The 27,295-nt window shown below is 55.2% G+C and overlaps 4 protein-coding genes across 5 annotated transcripts in view; 3 read left to right on the forward strand and 1 right to left on the reverse strand.

Annotated features, from left to right (window-relative positions):
• Window positions 1-633: 633 nt before the first annotated feature.
• DCTN5 (dynactin subunit 5) lies at window positions 634-6,847 on the reverse strand. The gene is made up of 7 exons (XM_055707097.1): window positions 6,734-6,847; window positions 6,492-6,560; window positions 5,882-6,000; window positions 5,314-5,425; window positions 4,574-4,676; window positions 3,762-3,853; window positions 634-999 (listed from the first exon to the last, which is right to left on the reverse strand). The coding sequence occupies exons 1-7, from the start codon at window positions 6,779-6,781 to the stop codon at window positions 979-981; spliced, it is 564 nt and encodes a 187-aa protein (XP_055563072.1). The 5' UTR covers window positions 6,782-6,847; the 3' UTR covers window positions 634-978.
• PALB2 (partner and localizer of BRCA2) lies at window positions 6,825-17,235 on the forward strand. Its single transcript, XM_055707090.1, has 13 exons — window positions 6,825-6,975; window positions 7,063-7,122; window positions 7,208-7,289; window positions 7,696-9,615; window positions 10,309-11,105; window positions 11,752-11,835; window positions 12,990-13,151; window positions 13,628-13,713; window positions 13,991-14,152; window positions 14,324-14,440; window positions 14,781-14,868; window positions 15,904-16,052; window positions 16,882-17,235. The coding sequence occupies exons 1-13, from the start codon at window positions 6,868-6,870 to the stop codon at window positions 17,111-17,113; spliced, it is 4,047 nt and encodes a 1,348-aa protein (XP_055563065.1). The 5' UTR covers window positions 6,825-6,867; the 3' UTR covers window positions 17,114-17,235.
• Window positions 17,236-17,339: 104 nt separating this feature from the next.
• On the forward strand, window positions 17,340-20,141 carry NDUFAB1 (NADH:ubiquinone oxidoreductase subunit AB1). Its single transcript, XM_055707098.1, has 5 exons — window positions 17,340-17,513; window positions 17,611-17,733; window positions 17,838-17,925; window positions 19,144-19,261; window positions 19,965-20,141. Exons 1-4 carry the CDS (start codon window positions 17,385-17,387, stop codon window positions 19,233-19,235), a joined length of 432 nt encoding a protein of 143 aa, XP_055563073.1. The 5' UTR covers window positions 17,340-17,384; the 3' UTR covers window positions 19,236-19,261; window positions 19,965-20,141.
• Window positions 20,142-21,464: 1,323 nt separating this feature from the next.
• Window positions 21,465-27,295, forward strand: part of LOC114017074 (collagen alpha-1(I) chain-like) — an 8,728-nt gene continuing 2,897 nt past the window's right edge. Inside the window, exons 1-9 of one of the 2 annotated variants that reach the window (XM_055710509.1) lie at window positions 21,465-21,729; window positions 22,544-22,663; window positions 22,807-24,753; window positions 24,890-25,002; window positions 25,081-25,139; window positions 25,265-25,422; window positions 25,578-25,740; window positions 25,817-26,008; window positions 26,778-27,002. In XM_055710509.1, the coding sequence (XP_055566484.1) occupies window positions 21,513-21,729; window positions 22,544-22,663; window positions 22,807-24,753; window positions 24,890-25,002; window positions 25,081-25,139; window positions 25,265-25,422; window positions 25,578-25,740; window positions 25,817-26,008; window positions 26,778-27,002 (3,194 nt within the window). In that variant the 5' untranslated portion in view covers window positions 21,465-21,512. The remainder of the gene's footprint in view (window positions 21,730-22,543; window positions 22,664-22,806; window positions 24,754-24,889; window positions 25,003-25,080; window positions 25,140-25,264; window positions 25,423-25,577; window positions 25,741-25,816; window positions 26,009-26,777; window positions 27,003-27,295) is intronic. The other variant, XM_055710511.1, reaches the window with a different exon arrangement.

Consider the following 27,295-nt stretch of genomic DNA (forward strand, 5'->3'; position numbering starts at 1 on the left):
CTGCAGCCCACGAGCTGCCTCCCCCCTCCAGGCACTCCATCCACCCAGCTATGCCAGGGTAAGAACAGCAATTTCACCTCCCATGGCTTCCCTTCCCGATCAGCAGAAGCCATTCCAGCCCTGGCTATCAAATAGATGTTCTCAGCCAGTGAGTTTTGAGCTTTTGCCACACACTGGGCCTGTGGGTGCTGCCCATGGCACCCAGCCAGCCTTCAGCTGTTGACACAAGCCACTGATTGCTTCAGGGTGGCTTGGAGAGCCCAGGACGCTGGACCAGGACATCAGCCCGGCACTCACCGCAGCCAGCAGCCAACACTTAAACCATTATTCTCCTGGTGGAGCCAATCATCCATCCCGGGAAATTCCGCCCCATGCAAAGCGGACACAGGCTCCGCTCAGTCGGTGACTTTGCACCCTTCCCACACAGCCCCACATGGCTCTTCGCCCCTCCTCACCCTGGGCAGCTGCAGGTCTAAAGAGCAGCCAGGCCAGCACCTCTCGCAGCCCACAGCAGGGCAGAAGACAGGGCATGCGCTCCCGAGAATGCCCTGAAATAAAAGCAGCACGGGCTGCTGGTCTTGGTCAGAGCAAACAGCAGTAAAGCACATGGGATCAATGAAGCAATACAGCAACTTAGTGGTTGAAGTGATCACTGTTTGTACAAGATTCCTGAAAGCAGGAATTTCCCTCCCTGAGGGGCACGCTTCCCCATGCACCTGCAGCTCCTCTTTGGCTACGCAGCAAAGCCCTCCCTTGGAAGTCACATTCTAGGCACCACGTTGCCATTGGAACGTTGCGATTCCCCAGGGCTGTAGTAGCACGCTGCAACCTACTGACACTCCATCTTTCCAGAGCTGGCAGAGGTGGAGAGGTGACCCCAGGTCAGAGGGATGCTTCAGAGGATGGGAGGATAAAATGACCAAATCTAAGGAATGTTAGCAGTGCTGGATGTTTGAGATCTTCAGTGGCGACTTGGTTTTATACCCTGGCAGAGGCCACCTTAACAGAGACAATAAAAGAGGTTTTAATTAAGGCAGATAGGTCAGCTCAGCCTGCTAGAAGGAAGAGTAGGCCAAGAAACACCTAACTGTGCAATGATGTATCCCTCCGTGCACTACAGCTGTGCTGTTCAAGTGATCATGGAAGTGCATCACTTGGACTTTTCCAGCTGCCATCCCATTCCCACTCTCAACCTCAGATCCCTTTGTTTGGCAGCCACCTCCTCCCGCCCCTCTCCCATGCTGCCGTGGCTGTTAATCAAGCGATCCTGGTGAAACGCACTATGCAGTGTTGAAACTTTGAAGTGACACCATGGCAACACAGCACACACAGCCTTCTTCTGACCAAATACAGTGGCTTCCCACACTCCAACAGACAGCTGATGACAAGGCAACAGGGCGAAGTAGTGCTTCTAAGTGGCAGCATAACTCCCCACACAGCTGACTTGCAGGAAATCTTGCAAGAATCCCCAAACCTGCCCAGTCTTGTGACGGGGCAGGCCTCCTGTAGCCTCTCACTGCAAATGGCACCTGCAAGGGCTACTCAAGATTTGGGACAGCGGGAACTAAACATTTTTGGAAACTGAAGTCAGTTAGGAAGCTGCCTGCAGTACAAACACAAGGAATACTCCATACTTTTTCACGTTGGTAGAGAAAGTGGCAAGCCTGGGCCTCTCACACAGACACCCCCCTGAACGCATACAAGATCACAGGAAGAAGACTGCTTCCACTGCTGCTTCAGGAGGACCCAAGGGACACAGCTGACACTGAACAGGCATTTCGAGCCAGTGCAGGACTAGGCGGTACAATGGTCCCACTGAATCTGGGCTTCTAGTAAAATACTGCTGTTGAAACCAGACAGACATGACCTAACTGATCCGCTGCATCGGACAGCTCAGCATCAGCCAGGTTGTCACAGCTTCGACACAGAATCTCATCCATCTTCTTGTCCCAGCTGTTCTCCCTGCCCTGTTTTTTTTTGTTTGTTTTTTTTTTTTTTTTTTTTTTTTTAACACACAGATGTGAAAGGAGTCATGCCATCTGGGATGGCTAGACCCAACAAGTGGGCCATTTCCAAACACCTGAAGCAACACTATCAGAGCTACTACTGTTCCAAATAAATGTACCTGACATTTCAGTGTGGAAGGGAGGATTTCAGTCACCCTGTCAGCTTTAGGATTCTCACTTCAGCACAAAGAACAGAAGCAAAGACATTGTCTGTCAGAGCTGTTATAAAACAACAATGCTGGAATCACTTGTGGGTGAAAGTCACCAGCTCAGAGGCAGAAAGGAGCAGCTGCTTCACGCTGTATTTCACTTTTTTAATGCACTGACACTGTAATAGTAAGAGCCTGTAATAATCACAGAACAAGAAACTGCGGCTCACATGCCCAGGCACACCAGAAACCTCAGTCTGGTCTCAAGTTTGATTTGAAAAGTAGCAACTTTGAGTCACTTGAACAACTGAAAAGGCTTTAATTTATGTACAGTAAATACAAACCGGTCAGTGGTTTTACATTTGATTAACAGTAATTACTACACACTTTAGTACTTGCACAGCTGTTTGCTATTTAAGGTGTATCAGTTCTTTGCATTACACAGAACAGCTGAAGGCTCCAGGGCTGCTGATCTCACAGCCACACCTACTACAGAACTACTATGCATCTTGGCCGCCAGCTGCTACATTACAATATGCAGGAGCCCCAGTTTTAAAACCTAGAGAAGGACAATGCTAAGCTTTAATATAACACAACCAAAGCAGGCAGATTAATTTTTAGCTAGTCATCTGGCACTGGGTCAGGTACACACTAGTCAGCTGTCTCCAATTTTCACAGAGCTGCTCCCAGCAAGAATTATTCCTGCTCTATTACATGTCCAAAATGAAATGTTTGCTCTTTCCAAGAAGTCTGAACCTCCTTCTTAAGTTTTATAATGCAGAAAAGCATCAAAGAGCTTTCTGCAAATATAAGTACTGGGTGATAAATGGGGACAATTGCAGCATTCTCTCACCCACCTCCGGTTTCTGCTTTTCATTACCCACTTTCTGCTGCACTGAATTCTGTGAGTGACATGGCAATCCTCTTTCAAACCCCTTTGGCTCTTTAAGGGCCGTGATGTTCAGGAAGCAGAACATGCACTGGCCACGAGAATGCTAACCCTGCCTGATGGCTGAGAGCACAGGACTGATGTACTTTAAGAGCTAAAAACTAAGAAGTGTCCTGTCAGGCAAGGCATAGAAAGACAGGTTTCAATGTCAGCCACAAGTCCTAAAGCCAATCCCAGGATGATGAACAATATCCTGTCCCTACAGGATAGAATCTCAGTCCACAGGGAGAAAAGGAAGAGGCCATCCACCTCAACACACAGGCTTACAGAGTGCCAAATATTTTTCCAAGAACTGACAAGAAAGGCTTAGGCTGCAGGGTACATGCTGTCAACTCTGCCTTGTTCCTCAGTTGCAATGGGGAGATGCTGCCCTAAAGGGAATTGTATCAGCTTTCCTAGCTCCGTAACATTTAATGGCACAATTCAGACAACATGTAATGAATTACATTAAAATGAGCATACAAAGTTTAAACAACATGACACAGCAGCTTTCACGAGGGACTGTCTGGCCAGATCATTAGTGTTGAGGAGCACACACAGAAGTGCTCGGAACAGCGGAGGGCCGTTCCCTGGTCTCACTGAACATCCCTCTCCCTGCCCCCAGAATACTCCTGCCTGCCTTTACTGCTCTGAAGCATGGTAAATGGGCTACTAGACCTGAGTGAGTGGCAAGAACTTCTGGTAATAGCTCTTCGTAACATCGATCATGAGTTCCTGGGTACATTCTGGGAGTTCCCCAGAGAAGAGCCCTGGAAGAAGAACAAGAATGTGACCATCAGTGTTCTTGCAGGAGAAAGCAGAACTACGCTTAAATTCAATATTCAAAGCAGTGACTTTGATTGACAGAACAGGAAAGGGCTCGTCTCGCATTGAGCAATACAGTAGGATGGTTCCCATCGTACCCCCTGAGTTGCAGCTGGGTCCTGCAACAGCTTCCACTGTTCCCCACAAAACACCATCAGAAGATAAATGACAGAGTGTGCAATTTGTACAAGATCTCCAGCACAGCCAGGCCAACAGGGAGCAACTAAACATCCATACACCTCATTTTAATGTAACTCCCTCCCTATTAACAGGTGAATACTGAGCAAGTGGACTTCTTGCCATTTGAACCACTGAAATACCTGCAAAACCAGAAACCACATAAGGAGAAGGAGTGTTCCCTCGGCCAAAACCTAATGCCTGTTGGGTTCTACGTGCCTTAAAAAATGTGTTACTGTGTACAGGATGGCCGCAGCTGGCATTCTAGTAATACTGTTCTGTGTAAACGCGTGCCACTTACCTAACATACACTGAAGCAATGAGTTTCACAAGTTAAAATTGTTACTTTTCAGTTCACTAAGTGCCTTATACCTTTCTTTTTAGACACTAAAGGCTAACAGGCAATTTTGTCACAGCAATCTCATTTTAAAATAAGAATATCCACATTATCTATACCTCTGTGCAAGAGAAGTTAAGAGGGAGCATACCTGGGCAGCCTGAGAAGACTGTGAAAGGTGGGACTACTGTTTCAGGAGGTAGTACTGTGTTGTCTAAGATTTTGCAGCAGTCTTTTAAAACGCATCTACGACCCTAAAACAGACAATAGGAAAAGTTTATACTTAAAATACTATACGTTTCTGCTTGTTACTAGTAAGTTAACCTAAACTTCAACAAGTTTAACTGCTCAAAACACACTCTGTATAAGGGATGACAGAAACATATCTTTACCCTGACTGAATGCTCTTCCCAACAGAATTAACTTTTTTTCTTTTCTGAGGAAAAACATCTGTTTGCTCTCAATGAACACACGCACCGGCAGCTGCATATTAACACACAGCAGGGTTCAAATTTGAGCCCAAAACCCGAGTCATGCAGTAATACAGCAAGGCCTTCTCTAACTCAGCAGACAGCTACCTTGGCTATTTTGTATTATTTGCACAGTAACGCAATTCCACTTGTACTCTGTGGAAAGGCTGCCTTCCCCGGACAGTCCCATTAGCCTCAGAGACAGTACTGTTGGGATGGATTTTCCAAACAGCCGTCAGCTGAACCTGCTATCCTCAGAAAAGCAAACCTGGAAGCACCACTTCCTGCAGAGAAGGTGGAAGGAACAGCACAGACTAAGTACATGTGCTCTAGCCAGCTGGTACAGATACCTCCCTGTTGTTGTTACAAAGCCTCAACAGTACTCAAGAGTTTAAAGAAAAGACTGAGAAACAGCACTTACAATGACACAGTTCTTGCCTATGTGGACATAGGAGCCAATTTGGGCTGCATTGACAACACAGTCCTCTTCTATGAAGACATGATCACCAATGTGGAGAGGGAAAAAAGCCACCCTGTGACAGGAGAGTTATTTGTTCAGGTGTACAACAGACAGACTGAGCCATGACACTGTTAGACTCAAAATCCCACTGTGGAGTCGCTGATCTGCAGCTGGACTACCCGAGGTGGATTTGATGCTAAGGAAGACGGAACAGTAACTGGGCTTTCTCATCTCTTTCTACAGGATGGCCCAAATGAGCAACAGGAAGACGTTGTGAATAAACCAGGAACAAGTGAAACAGTTCTTCATTTTGCCACTTCAATATATCCCAGCCTTCCCACATTACAGGCTGAAGGGATCACTAACCCTCAAAGCAAAGTTGAAAGTTTGAGAAAAAGGCAGGTTTAGAGGGATGTATTGCTGCAAATTGCTACACAGCCCCCTGAATACAGATTGTAGCCAAGCCAATGTATTTTTTTACGCATACAGATTTTAACTTTAATCTCCCTACAGGAAGGGGGCTTCTTACCCTTTACTAAACTTCTTGAAGGGTGGCCTAATGACACTGCGGCTTTTCACCACGCAGTGTCGTCCAACCCGTACGTTTGCCAGGTCACCGCGGATGATGCAGTCATTCATAACTATTGTCTGGAGAAGAAAAGAGAAACGAGCTGCAATTTCTACCCATACTGCCAGTTATTATACAGACTCGTGCAGAGGTCAGGCCACTCCACCAAAATTACGTTACCTTACAGATGAGTTTTTCAGTCAAAAGAGAGAACAATACAAATACACAGGAGCCTGGAACCACCAGTTGTGCTCCCGTCATGCCAGTTAGCTGCACAAAGTGAGCCAATACACGAAGCGAGGCTTAAGCACAAACAGAAATATGTTGTTCCATAGATAAAAGCATCATGATCTGCTCATGGGCAGAGGAAGCTCCGTGTTCTCCGAGAGCAGAGCTTCGGCATGATGGGGCCAATAGCAGCTGGCAGCAGACAGCAGAGCAGCGCGGGTTCTGCTGCAGTGGTGAGAGGGACCCCGCGGCTTGACCACACTCCCCTCCCACCCAGCCGGGCTGCTGGGCTGAGAGAGGCACCAGGCCGCGGGGATACCACAGCCCCCTCCCTGTCGCCTACCTTGCCGTTGAGAACGATGTTCTGGCTGCCGCACAGCACCGACTGCCGGCTCACCTTATTGCCGGACGCCTGTGGGGAGAAAGGGCGGGTCACTGCGGCGGCTCGGAGCCTGCGGCCGCCTCCCCTCGCCCGGGCCCCGACGCCTCGCTCTGCCTCCCCCGGGCCCCGACGCCTCGCCCTGCCTTCCCCGGGCCCCGACGCCGCTGCAACAGCCCAGCGAACCCGGATCGGCCGCCGCGCACCGTCTCGATGTACTCGGACTTGTTGTAAAGCATCTCGCTCAGCTCCATCACGGCTCCACTTCCGCACAGACACGCCCGACTTCCGGTACGTCACTTCCTCCCGCCAGGCAGCGCTTCTGCTGCGGGCGTGGCCTATGGCGGCCCGGTTGCTATGGGCACGCAGCGCCCGCCGCCCGCGGGAGGCCGCCATGGAGGGGCCGGCGGTGGCCGGGGGCGCCCTCAGCGCCGCCGAGAAGGAGAAGGTGCGGGGTCGGGGGCGCCGAGCTGGGCCCGGCCCGGGGCGGGCGGGCGGGCGCGGTGGTGCTAACCCGGTGCCTTGTGTCTTGCAGCTGCGGGAGAAGCTGGCGCTGCTGAGGCGGGAGTACAGCGAGACCGTCCGCCGGCTGCGGGTGAGCGGCGGGGCTCGGGCCGGCCGGGGGCGGTGGCGGGGGCCGGGAGGCCGGTCCCAGCCCCCTGCCGGTGTTGTGTCCGCAGCGGGCGCGGCGAGCCGAGCGAGCCAGGAGTGGCGGCCGGGGCGCGGAGGAGGAAGGAGGCCGGCGGGAGCGGAGCCCTGCAGGTAGGAACCGGCGGGCGGCCTCCGGGCCGGGGCGGGGCGGCGGGAGCGGCCGCAGGGCCCCGTGGCTGCCGTGTGCTGCCCCTCGGTCTACCGGGGCGGCGGGGGCGGAGGGCCAGCCCTGCCCACCCGCTCCCGCCCTTCTCTGCTGACTGCCTGGATGCTGGCGCTATGTCCCCGCACCCACGTGCGGCCTTGTACCCGCGGGCGGCCTTCCGGGGCCTGCTAAACCGACCTACGGTAACACCTCCGCTCCTTCCCTCCTCAGCAGGTCTGCATGCTCTCTGATCCTGACTAAAATGCTCGTCTTCCACTCTTAACAAAGTCTCCTTAGTTTTACTATACGATGTTTTTCTTGGGTGGGACTTTGCTGGGAGTACTTCACACATCTGACATTTTTTCTTCACAGGTTCTAGAGATAAGGTATCTCCTAGTGCTGACGAACATGAAACCCCCCAGTTACAGACTAATGCCTGCTTTGATCTTGTCACAGAGGAGAAAACATCTGTCACATCTAAACATGTTCCAGAGTTCTCCAACAATGAGGTTAGCCAGCAGGACAGCTTGCAGGCAGAAAGCATACGGGCTAGCCAGGAAAACCTGTGTTGTGGAATCATTAGGACTGCCCCTGAGGAGAAAAAAACCCAAACCTCCAGACACTTGATGAAGCTGAGGAGACGGACGAAGGCTCCGGTATCAGAGGAAAGGGAATCGGTGCGTGACGTGCATCTCAGCAATGCTGATGAAACAGCAAAAAATCAAATTGCCAGTCCAGAGGAGCTCCGGTCACCTGTCTTCAGGCGAAGCAGTCTCTCAAACACTGAGGAAAACGATCAAAGAGCATCCAGGCCAGCACAGGGAGAAGAAAGCAGTTTCACTCCTCCCAATGCAGTGTTTGGAGTTGTACAAGACATGCTTGAAGACGGTGTCCCTCCAGGAGAACCTGAGCTGTTCCCTTGTGCACTGAGGGACAGCAGCAATGTCTGGCAGCCTGAGTCCCTGTGTGCTGTGGCCACATCTGACAACCATGAGCCTGCACGGCTATGTTCAGAGAACAGTGACTCTTTTTCACTTGACACTAGTGGTGATGGAGGAAAAGAATCCTCCAGTATAATGAAACAAACGGACAGTGCAAGTATGTGTGAAGACCAGGGAGAATTACATAGGCTCTTGGATTTAATGTCAGAAAATGAAGTATTGCCTGCTGATGGAAATAATAGTATAACTAATGACAGCAAAAGCTGTGAAGGAAATCAAAGTCATGCAAATAGTTTAAATCCCTTTCCTACAGATCTTACTCTGAGCAATGTTGAAGAATTGTTGGAGAATCAACAGGTTGAAATTCAGTCAAGACTTTCTCATCTAGAAAAGGTGACAGCTCCTGAAAGTGCACTGAACTCGTGCACAGTGGTTGAAGGGCTTCTCTTTCCGGTTGAATACTATGTCAGGACAACTCGACGCATGTCTAATTGCCAGAGGAAAGTGGACCTTGATGCTGTAATTCTCAGCCAGCTGGGCAGAAGCAAGAAGGGTCAGCGAAGGAAGTGCAAGCAGAAAGATGCAAATTCCGGTCAGTCCTCCCAAGAAAGAGCTGAAAATCATTTGGAGTCGGGGATCATGCTGTTCCCTTTTCTTGGTGCAGAAAATGATTCAGCAAATTCAAGTAGTCCTCAGAAATCTCTTCCTGCGTCCAGTGGTAGCAGCACTTCACTTGGATCAATTTCTCAAAGCAGTATCACCAGCACAAAGCAAGATCAGAGACAAACACAGAGGAAAGAAAAAGAGAAAAAGGGAAGAAGAAAGTCTACCTGCAAACCCCTTGTCCATCACGTGTCACAGGAACTTACAGAGAGTTTGGATCTTGTAACAACGAAGGAAGGTTGTCTGCTATCAAATGAGTGTCAGAGTGAAAACATAAACTCTGATGCTAATCTTGAAAAATCGTCAGACGAGGGAAGGTTGTCTGCTGCTGCAGCTCTGGCGTTGGGAGAGCCAGAAGCGAGTGCTGCTATACAGCCAACGAGTGCCGATCCTCCTCCTGCAGGAAGCCAAGTGCTTGGCAAATGCCGTAAGGCTCTGTTGGAACAGGTTCAAAATCCGCTTCAGAACAGTGATTCTCTGAACCCAGGGATTGAAACGTTTGCCAGCCGTATAGGAGATGTGGAAGTCAATTTAACTGTGTGTCAGGCTGACAGACAGGCACTGGAGCATGTTAAGAATCCGCACATGCAAGGAGCCTGCAAGGCTGAGCAGCTCCTAGCGATTAATGTCCCTCCGTGCCGCTGCCTGCGTTCCTCTGCCGGACAGAGCACCAGTCAAGTCTCAAAAGGTACTTCATGAAATGTAAACACGCCCTAAAACTACAGCCTGAGAGTGAGGCAGGGAAACATCCTGGTGAACACATGCACTGCTGTTCACACCCTGCCATATTTCAGGAAAATCTGATACGGGTTAACTATTACTTTTTTTAAGTAAGAGATATTTTTTTTTTTTAAACTTAGTTCATTGTGGTGCCCATGTGCCTTGAACAATTCCAAAACTTCTGCTTCAGCACAGTGAGGGGGGGTGAACAGAAGTGCACGGGTGAGGAGCAGGGCTGAGAACTTTTTAAGCTGTTGGAGCAAATGTTGTGCACAGTGGACCCAATTTTCCAGCAAATGGATGCAAACCTGTTTCTCCAACTAAGTCTGCATATTAATGACTTTTTTTTTCAGTGCTGACAAGCGTGAAACCCAAAGAGTAGCATTGCAGTCTGAGGGTCTGTGAATGTTGTGGACAGAGAAAGTGCTGGGAGAAAACCAAACAAAACAGACTAAAGACTCAGTCAGTTCTGACACTCTGGCAATGGTATTTTAGCTGAAGGCTTGATGCAGAGCAATTGCAGAGTGTAATGTCTTTACAGGAAAGTGTTTGGTTGGTTTTTTTTTGTAATAGAGTGAAACTGTATGAGACATTCTGAAAAGTCTAGTTGCTGATTATTTTATGATGTGATGTTCTCTCTTGTACTCTTGTGTTTGTCTAGATGCGAACAAAAGAGGACGTAGGTATCCAACAGGTTCTGAGAGTCCTGCTTCTCTTGGCTTGCCTGCTACAGACTCCGACACTTGCGGCTCTCTCTTCTCCTTCCGCAGTCTCCAGTGGCTGGCCCCTCAGCTGGGTGTCAGAGACTTTGACTTACCAGATGAGGAATTTGGGCTACTAAAACTTGAGAAATTAGAATCTTCCCCTATGAACGACTTGGAAGTTTTTGTTCCTAGTGTGTTTGGAGATGGTGTGGCTTCAGAGGACACACAAGATGCACAGACGAATCCAGAAGGAAAATGTCTCAAAAGTAATTTGATTTTGACATTCAAAAATGGATTGCCCGAGTTACCTCACATAGAAAGGCCAGATTCTAAGAAGGCTATTTCCACCCATGAATTGTTACTTACTCCCATGGGGGCTGTCCTAGCTGGTGCTCCCACTCAGCCTGAGTCTCAGATTTCCTCATCTGTTTTCCCTGTTGTGGGTGCAACCCCAGCTGTTTTACCACCAGTACTCGATAAGGTCTTCCCCAGCGCACCTTCTGTACCTCCTTCACAAACGAGCTTGCATTCCTCCAAAGGAGCACCTGCCCAGGTCGTGGATGATGGGGAATGCAAAGACTCTGCTGTCCCACTGCATTTGCACAGCTGTGGTGCAGGATCTGCTAGAAAGGAGGAAGAAGGTACAGCATTTCCTTTAGAAGCTGAAAGAGGTGCTGGTAATAAATCTGATGATGCTGTGACCTTGGAGAAGCATCAGCAGTCAGAAAGCAAAGAGCAGAGAACTTCTGAACAGGTAACAAGCTGACCTCTTTGCCAGGGGTACCAAGCCAGTGGTTTTGTGGGCAAATCCCCTTTTCCAGAGTCTCACCTGATGTCAGGAGAAAGACCTCATTACATCCTAGCCCTGCATGCTGTCTTTAAGCTGACTTGGTAAATGTTTGGTTTTCATCTGTTGCCTAAGGTCTTTTGACCTCAAGAGGAAATTCTTTAAAATCCTGCTTGATGAAACTGGAGATGTGGGTTTCAATGCTTATTACAGGATGTGTGTTTGAAGTGTGTGTGTATATATATGCACATATGTATATGAACACAAAGTTTCTAGTACCCACATAGTGTTGGTCTACTTTAAGGAAAATTTTCAGCTAGGATTTGGTAATGGAGATTAAATGCCTCGCATGCAGGATAAGTACTGACAGAGTGACTTGTCTCTGAAGGCTGAGAGATGCAAAGTGGTGGTAAAAGACAATTTTCAGGTGAAACCAGGAATAACCTGTCTGGGATTTCCATTTTTCGAAGACATGCAAGTATGAAGAGAGGTGCTCCTACCATAGCTCTCCAGCAACAGCATGCAGAGTGAATTCACACTCCTGCCTCACTCTTACAGGTGCTGAATGTCATTTCAAAGTCAAATTATCTTCATTTTTTACCTGTTTTTGCAGAAAGTAGATGTAGCAGTACAGTTGACTCCACTACTGCTTGATGGCCTGACAGAAGAGAACTTGCAGCTTGTATCAAAGCTAAAGGTGGGATAACATTGGATGTTTACTGAGTCAGTAGCAGCTCTTTAATACCAAGTTTAACAAAAATGCAATTAAAAAATGCAAATGGCTAGTTGAAGACAATAGATTGCTGTCTAATTGGATCGATTCTGTCTTCACTTGTGGTAGAGCATGCTGAAAGGTTAGATTGCTGTCTGTCTCCTTTTGACTGGCGATTTCAGTGTTTGTTTCTGAATAATGAATGTCTATGAACATGTGCAAATGTCTTAACAATCAGAACTGCTGCATTTTGATTCAGCCCCAGATAAAATGATCTCAGCCTTTGTACCCTTGTTGCCTGCCCTGTGGCTTCTGTGGCCTCCTGTCACCATTTCAGGTGCTAACTAACCCAGTAAGGAGCAGATTTTGTGGGGGACTACAGCACTGTCAGAAAGTGTTGATGTTCACACCCATCTAGAACGGAGCCTTGATTGCACATGCCAAGGCCGAGGCAAACCTTGCCCAGGACTGTCTGTGCAGCTGAGCCATGGGCTCTCCTTCCTGCAGCGATGTCCTTTCACTATCCACTATCCCTTAGTGGGTAGAGAAGGTCTGGCAGGCATGGAAGCACCATCTGTGGGAAGGCGCATTGAAATTGCTAGGGTCTGTGTCACTTCTAACTTTTCCAAATCAAAGTGCAAAGTTTTGCTCAAGGAAGCGAGCCTGGGGAGTTAGTGTAACCAGCCAACAATAATATGGCTGAAGCTGAAAATTGTTTTACAAGGGAGAAGAAAAGGCCATTACTTTGTTCAGATTTAAACTTGGTCTGTGCTATTGCAAGTCCTGTCTCCTGTTTGTGCAATGAGGGAACCAAGCGTGGCACACAGGCTTTGTTGTGGCTGTGCCATGATGCCCACAGTCCTGTCCAGCTCTGGGCTCTGCTGTGTCCCCGTCATTTCAAATGACAAGTGATTTTTGTGAAGTGAGCCAATATACTTGCTGCTCTGAGGGTGAAACCCACCAGGCCTGTTTTCCTTAGTGCCTTACTGGCACTTTACTCAAAATTAAACATCGTAAGCGTTAAGTTTTAGCATCAAATTCTCATCACACTGAATGTCAAGCATTTTTCTAAGGCTGAACCTCCAGATTAGATAACCACGTCTATCAGAGGAAAACCAGCGCTGTTTTGTTTTGGACAGGATTCTTCAACTTCCTGCGCCGTGGATGTGAGTACGGTGTGGTGGGAGGCAGCTGGCTGCAGAGAGCTGTGTGTGGTGACCGCCTGTGAGAGTTCTGTCTCCCTGTGGAAACCTCTGGCGTCTGACCGCTGGGGAAAGGTCTATACTTGGCAGCTCAGAGAGGTGTGAACGCAATCCTTATTTCCAACATTTAGGGCAACTGTCTTGTCCCATGTGTTAGTTCCCAAGATGTAAGGAGCTTGTGATCTTGGGTGCAAGGCGAATTCTTTAGGTGGCATAGATTTTTTTATTATCCTCAGGCAACAGAGGAGAATGATTCGCAGTGCTGATGGAGAAGGCCAGTAGCTTGTATGGTGGATTGTTATCTGTGGCAACATGATACCTCATGTACTGAATGTGGCTGCGCTTCAGCCACTGGCTTATGCACTTTCCTCTTATGCTCTCTGGAGACACTTTTTGTCTCTTGTATCAACAGGAATTGTTTAATTAGGCATACAGCAGAGAGTTCAGCTGTTAATCTAAGTGTGCTTCTTCAGAGGGATCTGAGAATTAATTCTCTCCTGTATCAATTTACAAAAATGAGAATAAAGTCAAAGGGACGCTGTGGGTGACACTGAATTCTTGTTTTGCTGTCCTAGATTCCTGTAATACAGCTCGTTCCTCTGCCGGACACCTGTAATCTCGTGTGTATAGCATTGGGAGATTTGGAGATTGGAGAAATAAGGTTTTACATTTATTTCTTACTAGCACTTTGCACCCTGAATACCTGCAGATTAACTCTCCTGTGTAACAGTTGAAATTATCTCTTACTAATATGTCACTTTCTTTGTTGCTTTAACAGTTAGAAAATATGGAAGGGATTTCTAAAAAATCAAGTATAAAGACTTGCTTATTCGCCTCTAGAGGTGGTAGACTGTTTAAACCTGTGCTTATTTTATATGCCAAGGCATGTTTGAGTTATGCTTCCTTCTGTCATTAGGCGTACTTTTCTCTTAATTTAGGCTCTTGCTTTATTCTTCTGAGAATGACTCATTCAAGCAATCTCTAGTAAAAACTGGAAATATAAAAGCTGTTCTTGGGCTAAAGGATAGGAGGCTGGTCAGCAGCAGCAGGACTCTACAAGAGCAGCAGGTGGAAATAGTATCACTTTCGGAAACAGGAAGGTGAGTCTGCTGGTTTTGGGGTGGTCTCGGGGTGGCAGGTGGAAGAAAAGTTAGGAAACATCTCAAGGGTGGAAAAGTGTTGGGTTCCTCTTCTTTCTGGAGGTGTGCTGAGTACAGAACACATACTTACTATGTTGACTCCTTTTCCTCACTTGCTAATCTGCTGTTCAGGAGCAAGGACGGACAGACTTTGATGCCCCCTGAAGAAAGTGTTTTAGCTTTTGCTGAAGTGGAAGGAATGAGAGATGCCTTGGTTGGCACCACTGCAGTGAACAGCATTGTTGTTTGGTCAGTGTTCCTTTTGCAATTAAATGCTTTAGTTTGTGGGTGTATGTGGTGGCTGTAACAGCTATCTGCTGGTTTGCCTGTGAAATGAAAATTGTCAGAGGGCCTATACCCTGGCACTTGAATTTCTATACAGTCAGGTAGATAGTGAATGAGCTATGCTGCTGTAATTCCACTTGCTTTTGCATCATACTCATTGCCATCTCTTCCTGTGGCCTCTTGTCTTAGTTTCATTTATGTACAACCAAGACTGTGTCCATCTTGCATAGTGGTGTAACTATGATTAGAAAATAACAGGTAGAGGATGGAAAAAAGTCATAATTTGTGTTTTCACCAACTGCAGGAATTTGAAAACAGGCCAGCTTCTGAAGAAGATGCACGTTGGTTATTCCTACCCAGCTTCCATCTGCCATCGAGTATATTCCGACTCTGTACGTACACGAGATATGGCATACAGCTTATGTGTGGGCTGCACAGACTCACGGGGCGGGGGGACTTAAAGGATTAGAGTTTCTAGAGTGGATTGAGATAACAGTTCTATTTAGATATACTGAAGATATTTCAAAGGCAAATACAGGAGAAATAAGCCACACTGGCTACTTTCAGTTCTTGGCTTCCTGCAATGTACTAATAAAATGAGAGTGATGCATCAAAGTGTATTCCAGAGCAGCAGCATCTTGCATGTGGGAAGCAGTACTGTTGTGCAGTACTGGTGCTTGGTAAGTCTCCTCCATTGCACAAGTGGGTAGCTGCCAGCGTGGTGATGGCACACTGCCACTGTCGGAAAACGGATGTGAAGTTGTTATTATTTACAGGTACCCCCAAGGGTATGAGCTATTTAAAACCAAGATTAGTACTAATGATTCTTTCCCACTTGCTTCCACCTGTGCTGTGATTCCTGATGGATTTTTGTGGTTTGTCGAGGGTCTGATTGTTTTCAGTGAGCATTTAACCTTTTGGGACAAGAATGTCTTGTCTGATAATGATGGCTTGAGTTAGGCTCTTTGGAGGCATCCTCAGAATTTCTATCCCCGAGGTGTTTTATGCTGGCCTGTGGCTGTTCTGAGAGCTGCTGTTTTCAGCTGTGCAGGTTTGTGTGGAATTCTTATTAAATTTTAAGCTCCTAGGGTTTAAAATGAGGCCCAGAAATTTTACTTTAAATATCACTTCATCCTACAGCAAGTTCAGCTTTTTCAGGCAGAAAGATAAATGCATAAATCCATTGGGTCACTGAGCTGTCATTCTGCTGTATTGCATCAGCCCTTATCAGTCAGCCACTGCTTTGGTTTTTATCTAATTTGATAAGGAAAGTAAACCATGTCTGTTTTATTCAGTAAAAATAATGCATCACTGTCCATGGGGCTTTGATTATAGAGAGCATGTAGCAATTAATTTTTGGAAAATTCTGTGAGGTTTTTCCCCTCTTGCTGTTGTTTTTAGTGATGTATTTTCCCTCTGTCCATCAGGGCCTTCTGTTTGTTGTTTTAAGTCATCCACATGCCAAAGAGAGTGAGTCCTGTGGAAACCCCGCATTCCGCGTGATAGCCTTCAACCCCAAAACATCCAGGAGCACAGGAGTGATGTTCTCCTCTCTCCCACCCGGGCACACTGGAAGGCAAGTACCTCGGGGACTCTGCCTGCTGGCTTCACAACTCCTTTGGGGTGATTTTGGGGGGAGAACTGCTTAACGAGCTGAGCGGCACTGCTGGCAGGGATCCTTTTGCCATCTTGCCAGTGATAAGGAGGCTGCATCCGTTGCTGCCGTTTGTCCCATGTGGAGGCTGGAATGGGGTGAGGGTGTGGGCCATTTCCTGCCCGCTTCCTGCGCCAGTCTGTGTGCTGACCTCCCAGCTCCTGGCGGCACTGTGCGAGGGGCTCGCTCGCTGGAGTGCTGCGGGCAAACGGCAGCGCCCATCTCCTGCCTGCTCACACTTTTGTCGTTCTTCCCCCACGCTGACTGTGGAAATGCTGTAACCAGGTTCATCAGGTGATTTCCCCAGGCAACACCCCCTGAGAAAACGTCCGCAAATGAGGCGGTCAGAGCCCTTGTGCCGCTAAAGAGCACTTGGCTCAGTTAATTTGTGTTAGGCAGCTCTTTGCAGTCAGATGACCTTTTCCTTCCGCTGTCTTGTGTTTTGAAGAGCAAGCTGTTTAAGACTCAGTCTGGCAGCGCACTTACGTAGGAAATGTTACGATGGATGTGCACGAATATAAGCAGATTGAGATCTTGGCTTACTGAATGGTTTTCTAGTATATTCTGAGGCTGAGGGAGCATTGTCTTGACGTCCTTCGTTCTCAGGTGCACAGGGGGTATGGCATGTAATGTAGCCTGGCTTCCTATGGTTGGCTTCAATTGGCTTATCAGTTTTGTACGTGAAAAATGCCGCGGTAGCATTTTCCCCCACTGAACTGCAGCATTGTGACCCGTCTGTGCTTGGCCGTAGGTACCTGGAGGGTGATGTGAATGGTGCCTCGGCTGCCGCCGTGCTGACGTCGGGAGCCATCGCGGTGTGGGACCTGCTCCTGGGGCAGTGCACGGCCCTGCTGCCCCCGGACCCGGCGGGGAGCTGGGCGCTGGCTCGCTGGGCCACCGCCGGTGCCTGCCTGCTGGCCGGGCAGTGGGACGGGACCGTCTGCCTGTACCGGTACCGGCAGCCCCAGACAGGAGCGGCCTGAGGGGCAGGGGGGCGGGGACCGCCACCAGCAGCGGAACCTGACGGGGCCGGGGCCGCCGGTGACGGGGTGCGGGGCGCGGCCGCGTGTGTGAGATGCCATTAAACCTGTCGCCTTGGGAACGACTCCGTCCGTGCCTGCTGCCGCGCCGGGGCGGGGTGGGGCGGGGCGCGGCCGCCGGCCGCCAGGGGGCGCGCTCATCGCCGCGCCTGCCGGCCCTACGCCGCGCGGGGACTGCCGGGAGTGGCGCGGTGCCCGCTGGGAGCAGGTCACCATGGCGGCCCGTGTCCTCTCGGCCTGCGTCCGCCGGCTGCTGCCGCGCCCGCCGCCCGCCCCGCGGCCCGCCGCGCTCGGCACCCTCTGCCGCCTGCCGGCCCCGCCGCGGGCGCTGCCGCTGGTACAGGTAAGGGCCACGGTGGGCGGGGGCAGGGGGCGGGGGGGGGGGGGGGGGGGCGAGGCGGCCGGCCCGGCGCTGCCCGCTGCTGCCCGGTGTGTTGCAGGTGCCGCGGGTGGCCTGGCCGGCCTGCCGCCGCTTCTCCGAGCTGCCGCCCCTCACCCTGGCCGACATCAAGGAGCGCGTCCTCTACGTCCTCAAGCTGTACGACAAGATCGACCCGGAGAAGGCGAGCGGGGCCGGGCCGGGGGGGGTGCGGCGGGGCCCCGGGGGTCGTGCTGCGGCCCGCTGAAATGGCCGCGGCCACCTGACCTTCTGGCTCTCTTCCCGCAGCTCACAGCCGAGTCCCACTTCATGAAGGACCTGGGTTTGGACAGTTTGGACCAAGTGGAAATCATCATGGCCATGGAAGATGAATTTGGTAATTCATAGCTGTGTGTGCTCGGGTTCATCGCTGCCTTTGTTTTCTGGTTAATCCTTAAGCACAGCTGTAGCAAACAGGAATTAGTTCTTTTCTGTGGACAGTGACGTTGACTTTTCTCTGATGTAATTCAAAGAAAATTATGTAGTTCTCAGTCAGTGAGAACATGCTCTGGTGGCACCGGTGGGAGTCAGGAGAAGGTGTCTGTCCGTCTGCTCCTGAGGTCGGTCCCTCTGGGAGCATTGACAGCTTTTCTCCCCACGCCCCTCCTGGGCAGTCCCTGCGGTATTGCTGGGGAGGGGCAGGGTGGGGGACAGCAGTGTGTGACTGAGGACGGCAGATACTACATTTACCACGAAGGCTGCATCTGGAGCTGATCTTGGCTCCTGTTTGTGAAATCACAGATATCCCAGATTTTTTCCTTACCAGATTTTTTTAAATCCTCAATACTTGATGCTACTAGGGAAAAAGAAAAAAAGGTGTCTTTTCCTTATTACTTTATATTCCAAGTTTTGGGTTTTACTTCATTTTGGACTTTTTCATGCTTTCATTTGAAGCTCATAAATTCTGGAGCACGCACCTCATCTGTCACACTGGGTCATAAGTGGCCCTGGGGTTTGGTCGTTCTCGAAGCCTAGGCAGATGTTTCCCTTTCAGAGTATTTACTAAGAGTTTATATATGTAATCCACTTACTGTATACTGTGAGTGAAGTGTTAGTGTCTGTCTGTAAGGACTAGAAAAAAGGAATATGAATTTTCTGGGATGTATTTCTGACCAGTTCCACAGCTGAGAGCCCTCATGTTCCCCACCCCCAGCTCTGTAGGAGCTGTTGGTGGTACAAGCCCTGAGCGGCAGACTCTGATCCTGAAGGGCTTCAGGCTTTGGCTTGCCTGGAGTTACCATGAACATCCCCCTTCTGTCACGCACCGGCAGGGAAGGCGTTAGTGACTGTAACGAGGCGCAGGGGACACATGCTGGCTGGCTTGGCAGCCCCGCTCCCTGCATCTGCCTTCTCCCTTACACGGAAGCTGTGTCGCGTAAGGCAGAATGCAGCTGGAAACTTGGTGTAGTACCGAAATGCTGGCTCTGGCTGACACAGCAGCCGCTGCCTGTTTGTCCTCTGCCAAGCTGCAGGCATCTGAGCCAGCAGCAATTACTTCCTTTAGCCTTGCTCCTGTTTCCGTTGGTTTGGGCTAATTATGTGCACTTTCTTCCAGGATTTGAAATTCCTGATGGAGATGCAGAAAAGTTAATGTGTCCACAAGAGATTGTAGATTACATTGCAGATAAGAAGGATGTTTATGAATAAAAAAAAAAAGAGTTCTTCAAAGCTGAGTAAGTAGAAACGTGCTTCTGGGAGTGTCTCGGGTAACAATGGCATGCACAGGGTGCCGGTGCGTGTGCTTGGTGCCTGCAGAGGTGACAGCACCTTACAGCTGAATGGCAGGCAGGAGTCTGGCAAGTCTGGGAGGGAGCTGGCAGCAGCTGCCCGCTCTGAGGAGCGGGGAGGATAAAGCATGTTTCCCTGAGGCATCTGCTGCTGGAGGTAGGATGTGGGGCTCAGTGACCTTTCATCTCACCCTGCCTGGCACTTCATGCGCTCACAGTATCCACGTGTCTTTCTAAGTAAGTAGATGGCACGTTGGCTTTAGTCATGGAAGTCCCTCTGGGCAGTGCTCCTTGGCTGCTGTGGGGAGGTGCCTCCCGGGGGATGTGATAGCCCACTCCCCACTGCCGTGTTTCCTCCTCACCCGCCGCCGCCAGAGGCTGCAGCAGGGAAGGAAACAGGCAGGAAAGGGTTATGGGAGCGACTGCCCTGAGGTGCGCTGGGGCTGCAGGGGAAATGAGCTGGTGGCCCAAGGCCAGTGTGCAGCAGATCACTACTTCTTGTTTGTTCCTGTGTGGCTTCTGGCCTCCCCCCACACTCCCCTCCTGGGTCAGGGGGCAGCCACTGACCCACTTCTTTTCTGCCTTAAAATACTAGTTCTTGCTTGATGAAACATTAAATATGTGGATTTTGTGGATGTTTTTTTAACAGGAGATGTCTCTACCACCACGACAGGGCTGGTGTCAGCGGGTATGAATATAAGCGCACATGCTGTACCGTTGCTGCTTTCATTGGAAAGTTGTACTTGGACATTGTATTTAAAGCTGTCTGAATATGTTGTCCTTTAAAAACAAGAAAGAAAAAAAAAGGAATAAAGATCTAAGACCATTGTTGCATGGATGGCTTTTCCATTTGGCACTGTGGGTGGCTCACTGTGTCAGTGCTTGGTGTGCAAAGGACACATGAGGGACGAGTGACCCACCTTACTAGAAACGCCCTTTTCCAGCCCAGGCTTTCCTTTGCTCAGCTGGGGCCTCCTATCCCCTAGGGTGCCATCTGCCAAGTGCAGAAGGGTTGTGGGTCGGTCGGGCTCTGAGTGTGTCTTGTTCAGAGTGTTTTGCTGTTTGTCTTCCCTCTGTGAGTGAAAGCGTGAGCAGCGCCTGTGTGGCTTGTGCCGCTGTGCACAAAGCTCCGTGCCCTGTGCTGCTGGTGTGATGGCGCTTCCTGTGATCTCACTGCTGGTGTTGTCTGCTCTTCCCAATAAACCGCCCTCCTGCTGCCTTTGCTGTTCCTTTCATCAGTGCTGGTAAAAGCCAGCTGCTTCTGTTTGAAAGGCTTCTGCTTTCCTCATGGAAAATAAAGGAACGACTTTCCTGCCTCCAAAAAAGCCATAATGTTGCATCAGTGTTTCTGTAAGCCCAAATAATCTCAGCACAGGAGGCTTGCTTTAAATCTCTCCCAAGACAGAGACAAGTTATTTCTGGACACTACACAGTTTTTCCTCCCAGCCAAGAAACACTTTCATATGTCAAAGAGGCACTGCCAGGCTGTGAGCCAAGAAAGCGTTGCTCGATTATGTATCCCCTCTGGCAATCGGGGCGGCGAGTCTCGGCGCTGTGTGGTGCCCAGGCATGAGGTGGGTGTTCTCGGCGCTTCCTCTAAAGCTGCATTTTGCTTCTAAAGTCGCCCTGCGCCGAGCCCCGGCCCGGCTGGTGACCCGCTGCCTGCGGGCCCCGGGTTCCTTTCGCTCGGCCCCCGCCCCGGGGCGCTGCTTCACCCAGACGCCATCGGGCACGTTTTCCGGACGGGCGCCCGGCAGGACGGGGGTGGGAACCGGCTGCCGCGGCCGCTGCGCCCGTGGTGGTGTCCCCGGCGAGCTGGGCGTGCCGGGGCGGCTGCTGGTTTTGCTGGTCTTACTGGGGGTGGCCCTGAGCCCTTGGGCGAGGAGCCGCGGGCAGAGGCAGCCGCCGGTGCCCGCAGGGAGCCTTTGCCCCGAGCCGGAGCCGGGCAGGGCCGGAGCGGCCGGGGGGCAGCGCCCTGGCAGCCCTCGACGCGGCTTCTCGGGAATCGCCCGTTGCGGGGGGAGATCCCGGAGCCGGTGGGGGAGCGGCCGGGCCCCCCCCCCCCCCCCGGCGCGGGCCCGGCGGGAAAGTCCTCGGCGGATGGGGGGGCTGATGGGGGGGCGATTCCCCCCCCCCCTCCCCGGGCGGGTCCCGCAGCCCGAACCTCGGTGTCCGGCGGGTCCCCGCGGGCCCGACCATGCCGCCAGCCCCGGGGCAGAGGCGGGGTCCCGCCGGGGTGGAGCGGCGGGGCCGGAGCCGGTGGGGCGGGACCGGGCCGGGGGCTGCGGCTCCCCGGTGCCTCCGCCCCGCCGCAGCGGGGGCGGGCGGGGGCTTCCTGCCGCCGCCGCCTGGGCAGAGCCGCCGCGCCATGGAGCGGCTCCGGCTGCGGCTCCCGCGGCTCCTGGCCGCCGCAGGTGAGCGCCGGGGCCCGCCGCCGCCTCCCGGGGACGGGGGTCCGGCCGGGCGGGGGGCGGGCAGGGGGGGCACGGCCCGGGCAGGGTCCCGGGTCCCTGGGCGGGGGATGCCCGGTGGGCTCGGCGCTGGGCGGTGGCGGTGGCGGGGCCGGCAGCGGGCGCGGGAGGGGGCTCCGGGCTCCCCGGTCGCGCGAGGGCGGGGGGCGCTGGGGACCCGCCGCGGGGGTTCGGCCGCGGGGTCCCGGCACGGGGCGGGTGGGCGGCAGCGGCGGGAGCGGGGCCACGTGCCGTGCGCCGGCCCGGGCGGCGAAGGCAGCGGGTGCGGCGGGGGAGCGGGAGCCCGGCGGGGCGCTGGCGGGGAGCGGCCACCCGGGTCGTCGTGGCCCCGGCTCCGCCAAACGGGCGAGCGCCGGCTCCGATGCCTGGGGGCTGCCCGGCCCCTCCGTGGAGCAGCCGCTGCCGCAGCGGTGACCCCGAGTCCTGCCCAGGGCGGTGGCGGGGTCTGGCACGGTGCTGGCCGCGGACCCGGCGGTGCCGGCGCTGGCACCCGGCGGTTGCGGGCGATGGTTCGGTTCGGGGCAAAACGGGCTTTTTCCCGGCCGGGGCCGCGTGCGGCCGGGCTCGGCTCGGCTCGGGTCCGCCGCCGTGGTTGAGTGGTCCCTGAGCGCTCGCTTCGGCAGGGCCGGCGCCGGGCACCGGCACCGGCGGGGAGGTCTGGAGCTCCACGCCGGCAGCTCCCCGGTGCCGGTGCGTGACCCCGGTGCCCGTGCGTGATCCCGGTGCCCGATGCCGCCGCTCTCCGCTCTCTCCCCAGTGATCGTGGAGTGCTGCGCGCGGCTCTGCCCCGGCCTGGGCAGCGGGACGGGCCCCACACCGGCCACCGCGGTCCCCTGCACCCACCCGGGGACAGCGACAGGGCAGCGCTGCCGGACAGGTACCGTGCGGCTGGCACCGTCCTGCTCAGGACCTGCCACCCGTGGCACCGCGTGCTGGCCACGTGTGTCAGTGCTGCTGCGGCTGGGGGCTGGTAGGGGTCAGCCCCCCTCAGTTGTCCCCCACTTCTGCCTCTGCTCGTAGATCCGGAGCGAGGAGCTGGCACAGGGTGGGCATCAGCACCGGAGGCCGTGGGGCCGCTGCGGACAGAAGCTGAGCTGTTGCTCTTCCCTGAGACCCCCACCGGGACTGCTGAGCCCCCCAGCCCCCAGGGGACCCCCGGAGGCCCCCGGGCAGGCAGAGAGGGGATGCGGCCCACAGGGCGGGATGGAAGAGCCACTGAGCACCCGGGGCCCCTGCTCCCTGCCGGCATCGCGGAGCAGGCAGCTGCAGGAAGCGAGTGGCCATCTCCTGCCAGCCTGGGTGTGACCAGTGTGGGGACCCCAGCCCCTGCGGAGCCAGACACAGCGCCCACCACCAGATCCCCCCCCCAGACTAACCCTGTAGAAAATGCAATGGCAGAAAGTGCCACGACCCCGCAAGGGACCCTGTTGCATCCACCGTCCTCTGTGATGGTGCCTGGCTCTGCTGGGGGGCAGTGGGGGCCCCTCAGTACCCTGCAGGGATGGAGCCCCATGGGGACAGCACTTGTGCAGAGCCAGAGGGGCTCGCACAGCCCCTTGTCCTCAGAGCTGTGGACTGGGGAGGGCCCAGGTGCCACTGTCCCACTGGGTGACAGCAGCCCAGGGACCCCCCCGAGCATCACACTGGCCACAGACAGCCCAGTGCCAGGGGCGACTGGGACATCACCCTTTGGTGGGGGGCTGCAGAGGCTGCTGACTCCTATGGGGACGCTGGGGGGGACACGCCAGGGGCTGCCAGGGCTGGGGCTGGCAGGAGGACGGGGCTCTGACTCCCGCCTGTGGCATGGGACGGACATTGCCTGGCAGGGTCCCCACTCTGCCCCTCGCTCCTCTCCACTGTCCCTTGGAGCTGGTGGCCGTGGGGGCCCTGTGGCCAGCGCAGCCTGGCCAGCTGTGGGGACCGGCCCAACTTCCCTGCCTGCCGCAGGCAAGGGGTCGGGTCTGCCTGTCCCCACCACCACGGCTGGTGCCCCAGGGATGACATCCCCTGGCGTGGGGGGAGCCCTGGACCCAGCCACAGGGATCTTGGGGCCACCCAACATGGAGGGTCCCCCTGAACACAGCCACGTCCCCCTGGAGCAGACCTGGCATCCACCAGCTGTGCCGGGGCAGCCCCCCACCACCATGGCCCCAGGCAGCACCGCTGTGACACAGAGCTGGGGGTCGTACACCAGTCAGGGGTCCCCCCGGGGTTCTCCCGCATCCCCCACCCCTGCAGTGCCTACGCTGCCAACCCCACGGCCCTCCCCAGGGACCAGGTGGGTTGTGCTGGGGCTCAGCCCCACTGCGGGCGCCCCCCCAGCAGGCCCATCCCCAGGGACTGGGCTGCCCCACGCTGGCTCTGGGGGGGATGCTGCTGAGAGCCCCCAGATCCTGGGGGGGACCCCCATGGGGGTGAGCAATGCTGGGCCCTTGGCAGCCACTGCCCCGCCGAGCTGGCAGCCAGGCAGCCTGGACCCCCCCTCAGCCCCTGGGCCCCCCCAGCAGCCAGCTGCGTCCCAGCCTGCGTCTTCCCCGGGGCTGACCACTGCTTTTGGCATCGCTGTCACTGCCGCCACCACCATCACAGCTGCCACTGCTGTCACCACTGCCACCACCATCACAGCCACCACCACCAGCCCAGCACTGCTCAGGGATGTGGGAACAGTCACACCGGAGCCTGGTGCCACTGTACTGCAGAGGGATGTGACGGGGCTGACGGGGGGGCCCCCAACTCCTCTGCCCACTGTGATGTCAGGGTCCCCCCAGCAGCCCACCGACCCCCCCGGCACCCTGGGCCATCGTGGGAGCCCCGGGTCCCCCCCAGCTGCTGGTGACACAGGCCTGGTCCGGCTGCCGAGCAGCCCCAGAGAGCAGCCGGATGCTGACACCCCCCTGGTGACACCGGCTGCGGCAGGCAGGGCCCCGCGCGTGTTCATCGTGGAGGATCAGCCACCCCTCCTGAGAGGTGGGTCTGGGGGGGGGTTGGGCACGGCTGGAGGAGGAGAGGCCTCAGGAGCCGTCAGCATGGGGGGGCGGTGGTGGTGGCCCCCGCGGGCGGGCATTGCAGGTCCCTGCTGTGCTGATCCCCGTCTCCCCTGCAGCATCGCTCCTCCGCATCCCCTGCGAGCTGGTGCTGGACATGGGGTTCGTCCCCGCCCTGCAGGACCCCACATCCCGCGAGCACCGGGGTCTGCTGCACAGCTTCAACCGGACGGTGAGTGCAGGACGGGGCTGAACCGGGGGACTGCGGCTGGGGGCCGCCCTGCATTGCGCTCAGCCTCCTCCCGCACAGGTCTCGCCCCTCTTCATGTCGCTGCCCGGGTTCCTGCGGCTGGAGGTGACGGGGATCAGGTGGGTGCTCGCACCGCTCCTGCCCTGGGCAGTGTCCCACGCTGCGCGGCCGTGGCACTGCCGGGCTGCGGTGCTGGGCGCGTGGGGCCGGGCCCGGCTGGACTTGCCGTGGGGTGTCCCCGCAGGGAGGGCAGCGTGGTGCTGCAGTACGACGCGCTGTTTGCGGCGGAGCGGGTGCAGGCGCCGGGGCTGGGCGCGCTCCTCAACGCCGTGCTGGGCTCCAGCAGTGCCCGGCCAGGGCTGGTGGTGGGGGCTGCCCCCGTCCTGCGCAACGTGGCTCTGGGTGAGTGTGGGGCATGCATGGGGCTGCGCCGTCACAAGCCCTCCTGTGCCCCCCGGGCTCTGGTGCCTGGCCAGGGGCTGGTTGTGGTGTGGGCACGCGCCTGGCCCTCTGCCCGGTGAGGAAGGGGTGGCACAACCGGGCCCCCACCCCCGCAGAACGGCCACTGGATCCCTGTGCCGCACTCTTCGCCTGCCGGGCCGGCTTCGCCTGCGTGGCTGGGGCAGACGGCAACGCCACGTGCACCTCCCTGTGCCACCGCGGCTACTGCAAGAACCACGGCATCTGCACCCACCCGCCGGACCACCAGCCCCTCTGCCAGTGAGTGCCCCCGGCGCCAGCGCTGGGGTGATGGGTGCTGCCCCCCTGGCGGCTGATGGCCCCCACCTTGGCGCAGGTGCCCGGCCGGCAGCGATTTCTGGTTCATGGGGCTGCGCTGCGACTACCGCGTGACACAGCAGAGCCTGCTTGGCATGGCCGCGGGCGTCCTGCTCAGCATCGTCCTCCTGGGCGCCGTCGTCGCCACTGTCGCCATCCGCCGCTTCAAGATGCTGCTGCTGGAGGCCAGGGCAGACCAGACCCGCAGCAGGTGGGATGCGCGGGGATGCAGGGGTCCTGCTGGAGGGTCAATGCCCCTGCCCCTCCCTGGGGGTGCTGGGGGGTCGATGGGCAGCCCAGCCCGGGTCAGGGCCAGCCACGGCTCGGTGGGGAGGCAGGGCTGGGGCTTGGGCTGAGCTCTGCCAAGAAGAACCCTACGGTGGCTGATAGCGGGGCCGGGGGGCTCTGGGTGCGGCTGTGTCAGTGACGTGCGGTGCCCGGGGGGGGCTGGTGGCCCCACCGCCGCCACCGGGAAGAGGCTGCAGGCAGGACGGGGGTGCTGCAGGCTGCTGGGCTGGATGAGGCTGTGGTTGCACCGAAGTGCTGCGGACTGGGACGGGTGAGATGTGCTGAGCCCCCAGAGCCGTCGTTCCAGGGACCCCTCCCCAGGCACCTCCCGGGGGGATCGGTGTGGCTGCGGGTGGGGACCTCCAGCTGCCCTGGCCCCGCCGCCCTCCCCGCCAGCGGCTGTAACGCACCAGGGGATTGTTCCTGGGGAAACTCCCGGGAAACAGCTGCGGGGCCGCGGCCAAACGTTGCTCAGTGTCACCCGCTCTGCCCCCGCCCCGGGAAATTTGGGTGGAAACCTGTGAGCTGCGCCTGCCCGTGTGCGTGAGCACGTGCCCGTGAGCGTGTGTGTGGCTGCGTGTGGACATGAGCCCGTGCCTGCACGTGCCCGTGGGTGAGCATGTGCCCATGCATGTGGGCACGTGCTGGTGCGTGCCCCCGGGGTGCCGCAGCCGCCCGGCCGTGCCCTGCAGCTACCGGCGGTTCTGCCGGCTGGACGACGTCTCGGCCCAGTACTGGTCGTACTCCTGGCTGCCCTCGGCCAGCTCGCTGGACAACCCGGCCTTCAGCAACTCGGAGGAGCTGCTGCACCTGCAGATCTTGGACAACAGCTGCTGCAGCTGCCGGGAGGACTCCGGCATCACCAACAACGCCAAGCAGCGTCCCGCGCCAGTCGCCCGCCCGGCGTGCCGGCCCAGGTAAAGGGCGCGTTGCCCTTAAGAGGTCTCGCCTTTAATTTGGCGAGTGGGCAGGGGCGCAGCGGGGAGGTGAGGGGGTTTGGGGACACAGCAGCCTGCCCTGGCCCCTCTGCTGTGAGGCTGGTGCCCACCCACATGCCCCCACCCTGCGCTTACTGGCAGCGCCAGGAGCTTTAACGCTGCAGCATCCTTCGGTGGCCAAGCAGAAACAAGTGGTTTCTGGTGGTTTTGTGTCTCCCCTCCTGTGTAAGGCGCTTTGTGCGACGGGGACTGGTGGGACAGAAGGGTTCACA

Source organism: Falco cherrug, chromosome 4 (genome assembly GCF_023634085.1).
Source record: "Falco cherrug isolate bFalChe1 chromosome 4, bFalChe1.pri, whole genome shotgun sequence".
NCBI classification, from domain to species: domain Eukaryota; kingdom Metazoa; phylum Chordata; class Aves; order Falconiformes; family Falconidae; genus Falco; species Falco cherrug.

Excerpts from the sequence above, each read along its gene's own strand:
- NDUFAB1 (XM_055707098.1), top strand. The coding sequence starts at position 17,385 with ATGGCGGCCCGTGTCCTCTCGGCCTGCGTCCGCCGGCTGCTGCCGCGC. Across the intron at positions 17,734-17,837 it reads ACAAGATCGACCCGGAGAAG|CTCACAGCCGAGTCCCACTT; the intron begins GCGAGCGGGGCC and ends CTCTTCCCGCAG. Across the intron at positions 17,926-19,143 it reads GGCCATGGAAGATGAATTTG|GATTTGAAATTCCTGATGGA; the intron begins GTAATTCATAGC and ends ACTTTCTTCCAG.
- PALB2 (XM_055707090.1), top strand. The coding sequence starts at position 6,868 with ATGGCGGCCCGGTTGCTATGGGCACGCAGCGCCCGCCGCCCGCGGGAG. Across the intron at positions 6,976-7,062 it reads GCGCCGCCGAGAAGGAGAAG|CTGCGGGAGAAGCTGGCGCT; the intron begins GTGCGGGGTCGG and ends TGTGTCTTGCAG. Across the intron at positions 11,106-11,751 it reads AGCAGAGAACTTCTGAACAG|AAAGTAGATGTAGCAGTACA; the intron begins GTAACAAGCTGA and ends CTGTTTTTGCAG.
- DCTN5 (XM_055707097.1), bottom strand. The coding sequence starts at position 6,781 with ATGGAGCTGAGCGAGATGCTTTACAACAAGTCCGAGTACATCGAGACG. Across the intron at positions 6,561-6,733 it reads AGTCCGAGTACATCGAGACG|GCGTCCGGCAATAAGGTGAG; the intron begins GTGCGCGGCGGC and ends TTCTCCCCACAG. Across the intron at positions 6,001-6,491 it reads ACATCGTTCTCAACGGCAAG|ACAATAGTTATGAATGACTG; the intron begins GTAGGCGACAGG and ends TTTCTTCTCCAG.